Here is a 15,174-nt window from a genome sequence, read left to right on the forward strand (position 1 = left end):
CATAAATGTATGTACTGATTACTATTTTTGCATTATCAAACATGATAGTTTCTGAAGGAATGCTATGGTATGAAACATTTAAAATTTTAAAGTAGAAAATATTGTGTACATCTTGAATATTGAAGTTGAAAATACATAGAGTTTTAATGCATTGTCTCCTCTTTTTTTTTTTTTTTTTTTTTAGCAAGGTGAAGTAAGACTCAAATGTCTTACTGCTCTACAAGGGCTTTATTATAACAAAGAGCTTAATTCCAAACTGGAACTTTTTACCAGTCGGTTCAAGGTTAGTATTACTTAAGAATTTACAAATAACTTGTCATTTGCAAACACTTTTCTCTTGCTTTCCTTTTAAAAATATTTTAATTTTTTTGTCCTTAGGATAGAATTGTGTCTATGACCCTTGACAAAGAATATGATGTTGCAGTACAAGCAATAAAATTACTCACTCTTGTTTTACAGTAAGTATGTATTTGTTGCATATTTGCACTAATGTTCAGATATCTAAATAATATATTAGAGTATTTGGTTCAGACTCATCTAGGTCTAAATTTTAGTAGCTTACGTCATGGAGGTTTACAGCTAGAAGTTGAATTTCTTCATGTATAGTTGAGAAAACACAGGAAGAAGGAACCATAGAATATGGAAATTCTTTTTTTTTTCTTTTTTTTTTCTGAGACGGAGTCTCACTCTGTCCCCCAGGCTGGAGTGCAGTGGCACGATCTCAGCTCACTGCAAGCTCCACCTCCCAGGTTCACGCCATTCTCCTGCCTCAGCCTCCCGAGTAGCTGGGACTACAGGCGCCTGCCACGACGCCTGGCTTATTTTTTGTATTTTTAGTAGAGACGGGGTTTCACTGTGTTAGCCAGGATGGTCTCGATCTCCTGACCTCGTGATCCGCCCGCCTCGGCCTCCCAAAGTGCTGGGATTACAGGCGTGAGCCACTGCGCCTGACCGAATATGGAAATTCTAACTGAGCTAGGAATTCATGTGTTCCCATTCTCTTGGCAGATTGATTTCCTTCCTATTTTTCTGTTTTTGATGCTCTTGAAATAAGCACATCAGTGTATTAAAAAACATGCTTATTGTATTTTGTTACACTTTTAGAGTATGAGCATTTATAAGAATGTCTGTTATACTTCTCATAGCATCTTTAAACAATCTGAATTTAAGACCTATTCTGTGTTAATATCTGATAGTGATGTTATTCATATTTTTCCTTTTTAAAAAATGGTAGTAAAATATAGATTATGTAAAATTCACCATTTTAACCATTTTAAAGTATGGTTTACTGTCATTACCTATATTTATGTTGTTGTACAACTGCCACCACTATCCATTGTCAGAACCTTTTCATCACTTTATTCTGGAGCTCTGTACCCATTAAACACTGATTCTTCATTGTCCCCTTTCCCCAGATCCTGGTAACCACTGTTTTATTTTCTATCTCTATGAACTTGCCTATTCTAGATATTTCGTATAAGTGGAATCATACAATATTTGTTTTTTGCATCTGGCTTATTTCACTTGGCATAATTTCTTCAAGTTTCATACATTATTATAGCACGTACTCCTGTTTATAGCTGAATATTTCACTATATGTATATTCCACATTTTATTTATCCATTTTTGCATTGATGGACATTTGGACTGTTTCCACCTTCAGTTATTGTCAGTAATGCTGCTGTGAACATAGATGTGTGCAAGTATCTGTTTGAGTCTCTGCTTTCAGTTCTTGTATGTATACCCAGAAGTGGAATTGCTGGATCATATGGTAATTCTGTTTAATTTTTTTTTGAGGAACTGCCATAATGCTTTTTACAAAGGTTGCACTGTTTTACATTCCCACCAGCAATGTACAAGATTTCCAATTTCTTTTTTTTTTTTTTTTTTTCCTGAGATGGAGTCTCACTCTGTCGCCCAGGCTGGAGTGCAGTGGCATGATCTCGGCTCACCGCAACCTCCACCTCCCGGGTTCAAGCGATTCCCCTGCCTCAGCTTCCCAAATAGCTGGGATTACAGGTGCCTGCCTCCACGCCTGGGTAATTTTTGTATTTTTAGTAGAGACGAAGTTTCACCATGTTGGCCAGGCTGGTCTCGAACTCCTGACCTCAGGTGATCCACCTGCCTTGGCCTCCCAAAGTGCTGGGATTACAGGCATGAGCTACCACACCCAGCCAAGATTTCCAATTTCTGTACGTCCTCACCAACACTTGTTTTCTGCATTTCAGGATAAATATTTATCAGGTGATGTCTCTATACCAAGCACTTGGGTGGTATGTTGAGAGAGTTAAAAATCAGAGCCTTCTCATTTCAAAATAATATAACGTTTTATAAAAATACCTAGAAATAAGAAATCCACCACATATATGCAAAGAAACATTAATCAAATGCAACTAAGGGACATAAAAGAAGGCTTGAATTTGGAAAGCTTACCTAGGAAAACTCAGTATTTAAAGGCTTGTAATCTTCCCATTCTGTATATTTACCACAATGTAAATAGTAAAGGCAAAGGAATTTTTTTTTTTTGGCCATAGCAAGCAAATTGTGACATTTCATATGGAAAATTTATCATGTAAGAATTGCCAGAAGAATATGATACAAACTAATGAGTGAGGACTAGCCCAATGTAATTTTAAGTCATGTATTATAAAATCATAGTAATTTAAAAATTTTGGTCCTGGTACATGAATAGACAAAAAAGATCAATGAAGCAGAATAAAAATAGAGATGAACACATATGCACCACTAAAATGACCATGTAAGGCTTTCATGAGCATGACACAAAAGCTAGATATAAAAGGATCAATGAATTAACTATATAAAAACCTAAAAATGTCTGTATGGCATAAAATACCATAAACTCAGAAAACAGATCTCAGATTGGGCAAGATATTTTTGCATCAAAGGAGTTAATTTCTGCAAATCAATTAAAGAAATCTGTAATAATAGGAAAACAGTCAAATATTATAAATCAGATTATTGACAGAAAAGTATGAATTTAAACATATGAAAAGATGTTGGGCCACACTTACAAACATATATATTAAAGTGAGACTTTTAAATCTGTTTGCTTGGCAAAGATAGAAAGTGTTTGGTAATTACACTATATTGTTGAGGCTGTGACATAACAGGCCCTTTTACATTGTTGATGGGAGTATAAATTGGTCTAAGCTCCTTGGAGAAAAACTTGACAGTATCTATCAGAATTTCAAATGCTCATGTTCTCTAACAAAGCATTGTTTGTAATAGCACAATTTTGAAAACAACCAAGGGTGCATATCAATAGAGGAAGAATTAAATTAGTATGTAAGATAATAGCTAATATAAGCACTTTATATGGATAATTTCATTTAATACTGCAGCTCAGTGAGATGGTAGTGGTTATTCCCATTTCTATGAATCGGACAACATTGCAGTAATTAAAAAGAAGGCAGTTCTACAGATATTGACAATTCAGGGAACTCACTTACCTTGGAATTTCTTGAGCAGTCTGTTAACTGTTGCATTCTTTCTTTAATTTTTAATTATATTTTAAAATCATAAATGTTATACACACATGTTGTATATAAAAATTTTGAAAGAATTCTGAAATAAAGTAATAGTATGCTACATATGTTTCTATAGCTTCTTTCCCACCATCCTCCACAGTACACTAGAAACATCTTCTTTGATATTTTTATCAAAGGTAATAGACGTACCCATTCATGTTGATATTCAGCCATCTATATACCTAATAATTTAAATTTCTTAGAAACGTTCCTTTTCAAAAAGTTAAAATGAGTGAACTTCTGTAGAGTTACAGTACTTTAACTTGTTTGATTCAGTGTTTTTTTGTTTTGTTTTTTAGAGACAGGGTCTTGCTTTGTCACCCAGGTGGTATGATCATGGCTCACTCCAGCCTCGCCCTCCCAGGCTCAATCCATCTTCCCACCTCAGCCTCCTAAGTAGCTGGGACTATAGCTACTGTAGTCCCACCATGTCCGGCTAATTTTTTTTTTTCTTTCCGTTTTTTGTAGAGATTAGGTCTCATGTTGCCCAGCCTAGTCTCGAACACCTGGGCTCAAGTGATCCACCCACTTCAGCCTCCCAAAGTGCTGGGATTACAGGTGTGAGTGACCACACCCAGCCTGATTCAGTGTTATTTTGTTAAAAACACACAAGTTATTTTTCCAAGAACAATCTGATATTATATAAAGAGCAATTGAAATCAGTGTGCTTTTGAAACTTGAATTTTAACAATTTAGTTCTTTTTCTCTCAAAAAGAAGTAATACTTCTTAGACATCAGACTTCTGGAAGCTTTCAGCACAACAGAAAACCAAAAAGTAAAGAGGATCTGTGTGCTTCAACTATCCAGTATTCTTAGGCTTTTTTCCTCTGGCAGTGGTCCTATGATTTGAATTTACATATAATGGTAAAAACCTAGATTATATATATCACAGTAGACTAGAAGCATATTGGGAGAGAAAGAGCTGCCAGGGGCCAGGACTCTGAATGCAGTTGCAAGGGAAGAATGCAACAGCGTTTACCCTGGGGTACTGTGGTTGATGGGCCTTAATGATGATGATTTATCTAAAATATTTTGTTAGGCTTATTTTGTTCTTTAAAGATAAGAAAAAGAAAATGAGCATTACATTTTAGTAAGATTTTTTTCCCCAGTGATTGCAATTAAAGATCTTTGGCACTTAGATTTTAGTTATTTGGGAAAACCACTTGCATTGCCTTACATGGTGTTCAGTACATGGTGGATGAAGCATTTTTGATTGATGTGATATAAATGGGCCATTAGTATATTTTGATGTAATGTTGTGACTTAATATTACTATGAAATATAAGCAAAGTATTATATTATCTGTGATTTTTAACTCTAAGCTCTTAGCTTGCTGCCCCTTTACTTTCTATATGGGTTTTCATTATTTTGTCTTCCTTTTCTGTTAGCATCCATGTGACATAATTCTTTTAAACGTTTATTTGTTTACCTTCTGCATTCACTTTTAATTTTACCTGCCATTTATCTTTGATAGATTTTGGTAGATGGTAATTAAATAAGCTTGATTTGGTTTTTTTTTCCTTTAACACAAATTCATGAAACTTTACAACTTTTTAAAAGTATGAGCATAAGTTTTTGTACTGTTAATATGCTTAGAATTAGGACGTTACTAAAAGCACCTGTTACTGCTTATTTCTTAGGAGTAGTGAAGAAGTTCTCACTGCAGAAGATTGTGAAAATGTCTATCATCTGGTTTATTCAGCTCACCGGCCAGTAGCAGTAGCAGCTGGAGAATTTCTCTACAAAAAGTAAATCTATATTTCTGTTACTCATTTTCTAAGGCATACTTTCATAACAGTAATTTGTTATGTTATACTTGACATTAAGATTATATATATATAACTTATTTTAAAAATTACTACAGATCATATCGAAGCTTTCACATTTTACTTTTTCCTTTAAAAGTTTAGATTTCTCCTAAGTTCTTTGATTTATTTTAAGTTAGATCTTTAAAGGGAAATGTAGGCTGGGCGCAGTGGCTCATGCCTGTAATCTCAGCACTTTGGGAGGCCGAGGCGGGTGGATCACGAGGTCAGGAGATCGAGACCATCCTGGCTAACACGTTGAAACCCCGTCTCTACTAAAAATACAAAAAATCAGCCGGGCGTGGTGGCGGGCGCCTGTGGTCCCAGCTACTCGGGAGGCTGAGGCAGGAGAATGGCGTGAACTCGGGAGGCGGAGCTTGCACTGAGCCGAGATTGGGCCACTGCACTCCAGCCTGGGCGACAGAGCGAGACTCCGTCTTAAAAAAAAAAAAAAAAAAAAAAAAAGGGAAATGTACCCATGTCTTTCAGTAAACATGCTTAGAAAGATACCTAACTATATTATAATATTAAGACTGACCTCTTCCTAATTGTTTACCCTTCTATTACCTGCTTCAGCATCTAAATATTGCTTATGCTATAATTAGGCTTTTTTTTTTGAGACAGAGCCTCTCTCTGTTGCCCAGGCTGGAGTGTGCAGTGGTGCGATCTCAGCTCACTGTAACCAACCTCTGCCTCCCGGGTTCAGGTGCTTCTCGTGGCTCACCCTCCTGAGTAGCTGGGACTACAGGCTGTATTTAGTCTTCAACTTATTTTTCCTTTCCTTTAGAAAATATTAAAAGGTTCTTCAAGTATTTAATAAAGTTTGACATAAGAATCCCAAGAATTCTACAGTCTCTTTACTTTTGTGATCCTATTTAACTCAGATTAGGTAGTATGAGTAGAAGTGTGAATATCTGTTCACAGAAAACAAAGATTGTTATATAATGGCTTTCAAAGAGACTCTTTTGAGCCATATAGATTAAACTTTTCTTGTTCCTATGGTGTTATTAAAATGCCTGTTGGGGGTGCAGCAATTATTAGGAAGAGTAGGTGGTATAAAACATTTACACTACAGTTTTCTATTCATTGCTGTTTAGTGTTAATTCTCTTGTTGTTTATGAGGAAAAATGCTCATGCTATCCATAGTAAAAGGACAGTAAGTTGGGGTACTTTTGCCAGAAGGATGGAAGGAAAGTATATGTTTAGTTTTCAAGATGAATATGTATCATAGATTTTTTAGCATAAATGGTGTAGCTTTGTCAATGTACTACTTTTATGGAAGGCAACAGTTATATAAAATACAGTAAGGTTTTTAAAAACAAATAGTTTATAACTCAGTACAATTAACTTGAGAAATTAGTTTAAAAGGACTTAGAATTACCATCAAACATGAAATGAAAAAGGTTTATAGCAATTATTTGCATGGTGTGCCATAATGTTGGATGATATTGTACCTACCCAGTTCTCCTTTACTCCTTTGTTAGATCCTTAGATATGAAATTGAAACAGTTAATTTTTTTATTAGAAAATTTTTTGTTGTTGTTGTCGTAAAATAAATATTTGACTTTTTTCACAGGCTCTTCAGTCGTAGAGATCCAGAGGAGGATGGAATGATGAAAAGAAGAGGAAGACAAGGTCCAAATGCCAACCTTGTTAAGACATTGGTTTTTTTCTTTCTAGAAAGTGAGGTTAGTTGATAGTATTTATTTTATACTTAGGTTCAAAAAATTTTGGAAAAGGGGTTAAAATGAGGCACGTTTAAAAAATATTCCTTGTAGCACAGTAAATTGTGAATAGAATGGAGAGCCACCCACTCCCCCAATTTTTTTTTTAAATATGCTTTCTACTTTTCTTCTTCTTTTTTTTTTTTTTGAGACAGAGTCTTGCTCTGTCACCCAGGCTGGAATACAGTGGCGCCATCTTGGCTCACTGCAGCCTCTGCCTCCCAGGTTCAAGCAGTTCTCCTGCCTCAGCCTCCCGAGTAGCTGGGCTTCCAGGCGTGTGCCACCATGCCCAGCTAATTTTTGGTAGAGACGGGGTTTCACCATGTTGACCAGGTTGGTCTTAAACTCCTGACCTCAGGTGATCCGCCTGCCTTGGCCTCCCAAAGTGTTGGGATTTACAGGCATGAGCCACTGCGCCCGGTCGCTTTCTTCTTCTAGTAAGATGTTCAAACAGTAGGATTTATGTATAGTGCTGAGAATATTAATTTTAAAGTTCAAAATCCTAATTGTCAGTTGGGCTACTCTGCTTACTATTTGTGTGACCTTGGTTTAGCTACTTATTCTTTCTAAGCCTCAGTTTCCTAGTAAAAAGATGGGTAATAAATTCTTAGTTAACACTGAAATAATCTGTATAAAACTTAACACAGATCTCTAGAACATTGTAAGATTTCAAATGTTGGTACCTGCCATTGCAATTGTAGATGTAGACTTAAACTAGTCTCCCTAAAGTTGGAAATCTACAATGTTAGCCAGATTTTGAGAGGGCTCAAAATTTATTTTTGGTGTTCATATTACATACTATTATTTAATTAGTGATCAGGCCTTTTAATTTTCTAGTTATTTCTATATATGGATATATAATTGGTTTTTTTATTCTTTAGGATTTTCTACATTACACCATCAGGTCATTTGTAAATAAAGATAATTTTCCTTTTCCTTTCCAACATTTTTTTTTTCATTTTTTTTCTTGCCTTATTGAATTGTCTAAGACCTCCAGTAGAATGTTGCGCTTAGGTGCGGTGGCTGACGCCTGTACTCTCACCACTTGAGGAGGCTGAGGCGGGTGGATCACTTGAGGCCAGGAGTTTGAGACCAGCCTGGCCAACATGGCAAAACCCCGTCTCTACTAAAAATACAAAAATTATCCAGGCATGGTGGTGCATGCCTGTAATCCCAGCTACTTGGAAGGCTGAGGCACAAGAATCGCTTGAACCGGGGAGGCAGAGGTTGCAGTGAGTCAAGATCATGCTGCTGCACTCCAGCTTGGGTGACAGAGCAAGACTCTGTCTCAAGTAGACATCTTTGGATTGCTCCTGATCTTATGGGAGAAGTGTCCAGTATTTCGACATTAATTACATTGTTAGCTATAGGTGTTTTGTAGATATTTATAATCCGATTGAGAATGTTTCCTTTTATTCTTTTCTTTGCTGAAAGTTTCTAACATGAATGGAAATTGAATTCTGTAAAATGCTTCTGCATTCCTTGAGATGATTGTTTTATTTTTATCCTTTATTATGTTAATGTGTCGAGTTATGTTGAATGACTTTTTAAATGTTGAATCAACCTACTTGTTCATGATGTTATTCTTTTTCTATATTGTTGGATTCAGTTTGCAAATATTTTATTTTATTTTATTTATTTTATTTTTTTAAGCAACAGTGTCTTGCTCTGTCACTCAGCCCGAAGTGCAGTGGCGTAATCATAGCTCATTGCAGCCTTGAACTTGTGGGCTCAGTTGATCCTCTTGCCTCAGCCTCCCTAGTAGCTCCGACTACAACTTCGTGCCACCACACCCAGCTAGTTTATTTTAGAATTTTGTAGACAGTAGGGGTGTCTTGTGTCCCAGGCTAGTCTTCAACTCTTGGGCCCAAGCAGTCCTCCCTCCTTGGCCTCCCAAAGTGCTGGGATTACAGGCATAAACCACAGCACGTGGCCTGGTTTGCCAGTTTTTGAGGACATTCCCTCTATGTTCATAAAGGATTTAGATTTAGATTTTTTATTATTTGTAATTGCTTTGACAGCTTTTTTTTGTATAATGATTATGATTTGCACGCCCCCTCCTCCCCCCGCCAAAGGAGTCGGGAAACAGTAGGGTTTGTTTTTTGTTGTTGTTGTTTTTTGATACAAAGTCTCGCTCTATTGCCCAGGCTGGAGTGCAGTGGTGTGATCTCGGCTCACTGCCAATCTCTGCCTCCCACGTTCAAGTGATTCTCCCACCTCAGCCTCCAGAGTAGCTGGAATTACAGGCACGCATCACCACACCTAATTTTTGTATTTTTGCTAAAGACAGGGTTTTGCCACGTTGGCCAGGCTGGTCTCGAACTCCTGACCTCAGGTGATCTGCCTGCCTCGGCCTCCCAGAGTGCTGGGATTACAGGCGTGAGCCACCATGCCCAGCTAACAGTAGGGTCATTTAAGCTTCACATAATGAAGAGAATGATTTGCTTATATATTGAATTGACAAACATGCATTTTGTGTTTTAATTAACCATTATCACTCCCCTTCAGTTAAAATAAATTCATAGCATATCTAAGAATTGAGAGTAGCTGACTGATATATTGGGTCCAAATAAGCGGTAAGTATGTATATAATCTTTTTATAAAATACTTTTCAGGACGGGTGCAGTGGCTCACACCTGTAATCCCAGCACTTTTTGGAGGCTGAGGTGGGTGGATCACCTGAGGTCAGGAGTTTGAGACCAGCCTGGCCAACATGGTGAAACCTCATCTCTACTAAAAATACATAAATTAGCCGGGCGTGGTGGTGCATGCCTGTAGTCCTAGCTACATGGGAGGCTGAGGCAGGTGAATCATTTGAACCTGGGAGGCAGAGGTTGCAGTGAGCCGAGATTGCACCACTTCCCAACAGCCTGGGCGAGAGCGAGACTCCATCTCCGCCACCCCCCCAAATATATATAATTTATTATAAATATATATATTTTATATAAAAATAAAAAATTTTTTCATATTAATGTTTTAATGATAATTGTTAATGTGTAATGATGCTACCTAACACGTCTTTCTTACAGCAAGCAAACTAAGGCAGTTTCTTCTCTGTCCTTTCATCTATTTGACGTCAAAAAATAGATTGCTGTTTGAGAGTTTGTAGATGATGTCAATAAAGTTTCCATTCTTTTGAGTTAAGGCTAGTATGCTAATTGTCTAAGACCACATTGCTGTTTTTAAATTTTAGTTACATGAGCATGCAGCATACCTTGTGGATAGCATGTGGGACTGTGCTACTGAGCTGCTGAAAGACTGGGAATGTATGAATAGCTTGTTACTGGAAGAGCCACTTAGTGGAGAGGAAGGTAAGGATGTTTAATTATGATATTTTTGTTTAGACAGTTTTGTAAGTAGATTTTTACTCATTCCATTTATTTGTCCTTTTAGTTTTAAGACAATTTGATAGAAAAATCTTACTTCATGCATAGTTTTGTTTTCATATAAATATTATGCTATGTAAAAAGATGTAATTGCTGTCAACATTCTTTATTTTTTTGTATCTGGGTTATTTTTTTTACCCAAATGTATGGATCTGTGGTGGATAGATTTGGGATGCTGAGGGTTTTAGGAAGGTTATGTTTTCTGTGATAAAGTAATGGGATTTTCTTTAGTACCTTAGGGCAGATTCTGTTTACAGGCAGAAGAAACTGTTATGTAATAATTACAAGTGGCATATAGGGAGAAGAAATAAGCTAACTCTTTCTGAATTTTTTTTTTTTTTTTTTTTTTTTTTAGCACTAACAGATAGGCAAGAGAGTGCTCTGATTGAAATAATGCTTTGTACCATTAGACAAGCGGCTGAATGTCATCCTCCCGTGGGAAGAGGGACAGGAAAAAGGGTATGCCAATCAATGTCTTTTCAATATTCTAAACTCCATTTCTCCTTTTTCAGTATCTTTTTAAAAATTCCATTTTAGCCATGAAACAATTTTGTTTTATTTTTCAGACAACCTTTGCTTATAAATTTGTTAGAGGTAAATTTTAAAGCATTAGCAATTTGAGAAATTTGAGTTCTCTGTAATATACTTTTTTAGTTGCTGCAGGAGATATGATTGACAGTCCCTGCCTTCATGACTGAATGTAGCATACACCATTTGGAATGGTGCAGTTGTATGTTTTATTTATGGATTTGCTTTCTATTTCTTCTAAAATAAAATCAGAAATAAAAATGGAGATAATTTTTTATTAAAATAGGGAAATTTCTATTTCCTGGAATCAGATTTTAATGCATTATTGTAAAGTTTACATGAACTTGCATTTTATACCAACAATTCCACAGGCTTTCAAACTTTTGACTGTAAAGCATAAAAATTCATTCTTATATTGTGACGTATTACACATGAATATGTTTGTGTGTGCAGAACTGAAACAAAATTTTATCAAAGACAATGTGATGCTTTCTGTGTTTTCTATTTCTGTTTTTTAAAAATTTCTGTTTCTTTTTTGCTAATTGCTGATGGCAATTTAGTGTTCTGAATTTGTTACTTATGTGTCATGTCCCACAGCCTAGAGTAAGCAGAAATGCTGGTCAATCCCAGTATTTTATATATAAGCTCTTAAACTATATTTCCTATTTTTAACTGATTCTCCTACCATCTGAAGGTAGAGTTGGTTAGTCTTATTGGATATTGATTTTCCCTATAGGACTATCCAAATTTTTTTTTGTTATTTCAGGTGGCTTTTTGTTTTTATAATGTGTAGTTTTCTCTTTCATGTCACTTTTAGGGTTAATGTTTTATAGTGAAATTTTTGTGTCCATCTCTTAAAATATAGTTTTAGTAATCATTTTGTATGTTTTAACTAAAACTTGAACACTTAACAGTGCTAATGGGCTTAATAAATACAGAGGTCTTTCTGTTCCTTTAGGTGCTTACAGCAAAGGAGAAGAAGACACAGTTGGATGATAGGACAAAAATCACTGAGCTTTTTGCCGTGGCCCTTCCTCAGTTATTAGCAAAAGTAAGTTTGTGTCAATATCATAGTGTTACTAAGAAATGAGTTTTTTTTCCCTAAATGCCTCACAGAATATTATAATGCTTTCTTATTGTGATATTTTTAACATGATCTATATATTTCACAGTACTCTGTAGATGCAGAAAAGGTGACTAACTTGTTGCAGTTGCCTCAGTACTTTGATTTGGAAATATATACCACTGGACGATTAGAAAAGGTAAGATTATTTTGTGTAAAAAAAACCTTTAAGAAAAATTATTCAGTTCATTTCATCATAGCGTTTGTTTATATTTCTTAAAATGTGTTTTTGGAACGTATTTTAAGAAAGGAAACCTATAGCTTAGGTCTTCTGTACTTTAGTTTGACTTACAGAATAGCGGTAATGATGCTTCCCTTTGCTTCATGCCCACAACTGTACCTTCATTCTTAGCTATTATATGACTATGTCACTGATCATTTATGGAGACTGGGGGTGGATAACTAGATAATAACAATTAGATGAGATTGGGCTCATTCAGGGTGGTATGGCCATAGATGATAATAACAATTATAAGACAAAATCAACTAATATTTATTGAACACTTTTGCTATGTTCTGTGGATTAATGTAAGCTCTTAGTATATGTTAGCATTCTCACCATAGCCCTATGAGGTAGGTAATATCTCCCTTAAAGTTGAGGAATAAGTATGGATGGATCAGTGTATTTATTTATCATGATTAGAAAAGCACCTTAAAATGTACGCTCTGTGTTGTAGAGTTACTGTATTTGAAAATTTTTTCCATGGTGGTATGGTCATGAAGTCACTTTATACCTATCATATATGCCTTAGTTTTGATGAAAAATATTATTATTTTGCAGCATTTGGATGCCTTATTGCGACAGATCCGGAATATTGTAGAGAAGCACACAGATACAGATGTTTTGGAAGCATGTTCTAAAACTTACCATGCACTCTGTAATGAAGAGTTCACAATCTTCAACAGAGTAGATATTTCAAGAAGTCAACTGATAGATGAATTGGCAGATAAATTTAACCGGCTTCTTGAAGATTTTCTGCAAGAGGTATATATTATAACTATTACAAGTATTTTGTCAGTTGAGCCCCTCTACTGCAGTAAGCTAATTAGTCACCCAAGTGTTAAGTCTTGGTGATAGTCCCTAGCAGCATTTTGAAAAGATGTTCAGGCTTTTCATTCTATGACTCATCAGGCTACTCCTCCACCAAAACAGGAAAGTGGTAAGAATCTGTGACTCAGAGAAGGTGAAAGCAAAACTAACATCTTTTTTGTTTTGAGAAATGATCTGAACAGTTACCTGGTTTTTATTGAACCAGGGCTGTTAAGGAATAGGGTGTTAATGGAACAGAAAAGGAGAGCTAGATTTAGACTAGGTAGCCTAAAAAAAAGTAGAGTATTTCTAAGTGTTTTGGCAGTGTAGGTTAGGGAAGGACATTATGTTTTTTTTTTTTTTTTTTTTTTTTTTGGAGACGGAGTCTTTCTCTGTTGCCCAGGCTGGAGCGCAGTGGTACGATCTCGGCTCACTGCAGCTTCTGCCTCCCAGGTTCAAGCGATTCTCCGGCCTCAGTCTTCTGAGTAGCTGGGACTATAGGCGTGTGCCACTGTACCAGGCTAATTTTTGTATTTTTAGTAGAGATGGGGTTTCACCACATTGGCCAGGCTGGTCTCGAATTCCTGACCTCAGGTGATCCACTCACCTCGGCCTTGCAAAGTGCTGGGATTACAGGCGTGAGCCACACACCCATTCTGGGTTTTGATATTATAAAACTTTAATAAGTTATTATTATTATAGCCGCTGCTACTGTTGGAGTTTCCTGTGTTTTCTCTTGTATTTCCAAAGAGGCTTAGTGCATAGCACTTAAATACACTTGTATTTTTGTTGTGATTGTTATTTTTTCCAGAAATATATATTTACATTAAGTTTTTTTGATTAAAATAAAAATTCATAATTGTCAAATTAATGCCATTAGCCTTTTCCACATCACTTTTATCATTAATGCTGTAAGATCATATGGACTTTGTGATTTCTAGTTTTCTTGTTTTATTAATTACTCATTTAACTTTTATTTGATGTATATTGTTATTCCGGGCTTATTTTTACTAATTGGAGGTTTGTGCAAATATGTTGATGTACGATGATTACATTCTTAGTTAAAAATTTTAATAGCTCTACTCTTGGCTGAATATAATTTTGATTAGGACAAATTAAAATCAAGCAATGGTTTAATTAAATTTAATTACTTTGTAGAAGAGTTATAGTTTAAAAACAAGTGCTTTTTTGAGAGAACTAGAGTTCAACACAGTAGATTGAGTAATGTGTAAGCAATTTTATGTTTCCTGTAGTAAGACTGGTAAAATTTTTCGAAAGTTAAGTTACCCTAAGTTGAAAAGTATATTAATAGATGTTGATATCCAAATGGGACCAGCATATCTAGTCATTTTTCAGAGGGTTTTTCCCTGTTTATCTGTGATTAGTGTCATATGTCTTCATGATGATATATGTTTAAGGTACTTAGATTTTGTCCTTTAGGTATTGTCCTTCTGATCTTCTTGTCATTTAAGTATTTTATTGTCCTAGTGCATTTATTACTGTGAAAAAATAGATGCCTTTATAATTTTGTGTCAAGTTTACTTAGAAGAAAAAGAAGAATGTCATTTTCGTTTTTTCTCTCAGTTGTGATGTTTCTATGATAAACTTGTGTTGACTTACTTCCCCAGCCATATTGCCTTAAATTTGGCCAGATCTAGGTATTGAATGACAAAGTTCATTTGTGGGTTTTGTTATGTTATTTTTCATTTTTCAAGGTAATAGTAACATTTTGATAGCCTAGGAGTTTTCACTTTGATGGTTCTTAATGTATAATTAATATTTATAGGGTGAAGAACCTGATGAAGATGATGCATATCAGGTATTGTCAACATTGAAGAGGATTACTGCTTTTCATAAGTAAGTTGAATTTGGAAGTTCCTGTTTTCTTAAATCTGTAGAAATAAACTTGCATGTTTTGTGGGTTATGTTAATTTCTAAGCTAATTTGTTGTTGTCGTTGTGGGGGCATTTTAAAGTTTACTGCATTTACTGCATTCTGTTAACAGTCAAGTCCAAAACAATTGTCATTAG

At 35.5% G+C, this 15,174-nt stretch overlaps 1 protein-coding gene across 16 annotated transcripts in view; it reads left to right on the plus strand.

Moving 5' to 3' along the window:
* STAG2 (STAG2 cohesin complex component) overlaps positions 1–15,174 on the plus strand; it is a 143,488-nt gene that overhangs the window by 91,951 nt on the left and 36,363 nt on the right. For all 16 annotated transcript variants that reach the window (XM_003823123.5, XM_055106878.2, XM_008976723.5 and 13 more), the window contains 10 exons: positions 185–283; positions 379–458; positions 5,189–5,296; positions 6,930–7,041; positions 10,271–10,388; positions 10,819–10,922; positions 11,950–12,042; positions 12,164–12,253; positions 12,896–13,099; positions 14,931–15,001. In XM_003823123.5, the coding sequence (XP_003823171.1) occupies positions 185–283; positions 379–458; positions 5,189–5,296; positions 6,930–7,041; positions 10,271–10,388; positions 10,819–10,922; positions 11,950–12,042; positions 12,164–12,253; positions 12,896–13,099; positions 14,931–15,001 (1,079 nt within the window). The remainder of the gene's footprint in view (positions 1–184; positions 284–378; positions 459–5,188; positions 5,297–6,929; positions 7,042–10,270; positions 10,389–10,818; positions 10,923–11,949; positions 12,043–12,163; positions 12,254–12,895; positions 13,100–14,930; positions 15,002–15,174) is intronic.

This window comes from Pan paniscus, chromosome X (genome assembly GCF_029289425.2).
Source record: "Pan paniscus chromosome X, NHGRI_mPanPan1-v2.0_pri, whole genome shotgun sequence".
In the NCBI taxonomy this organism is placed as follows: Eukaryota; Metazoa; Chordata; class Mammalia; order Primates; family Hominidae; genus Pan; species Pan paniscus.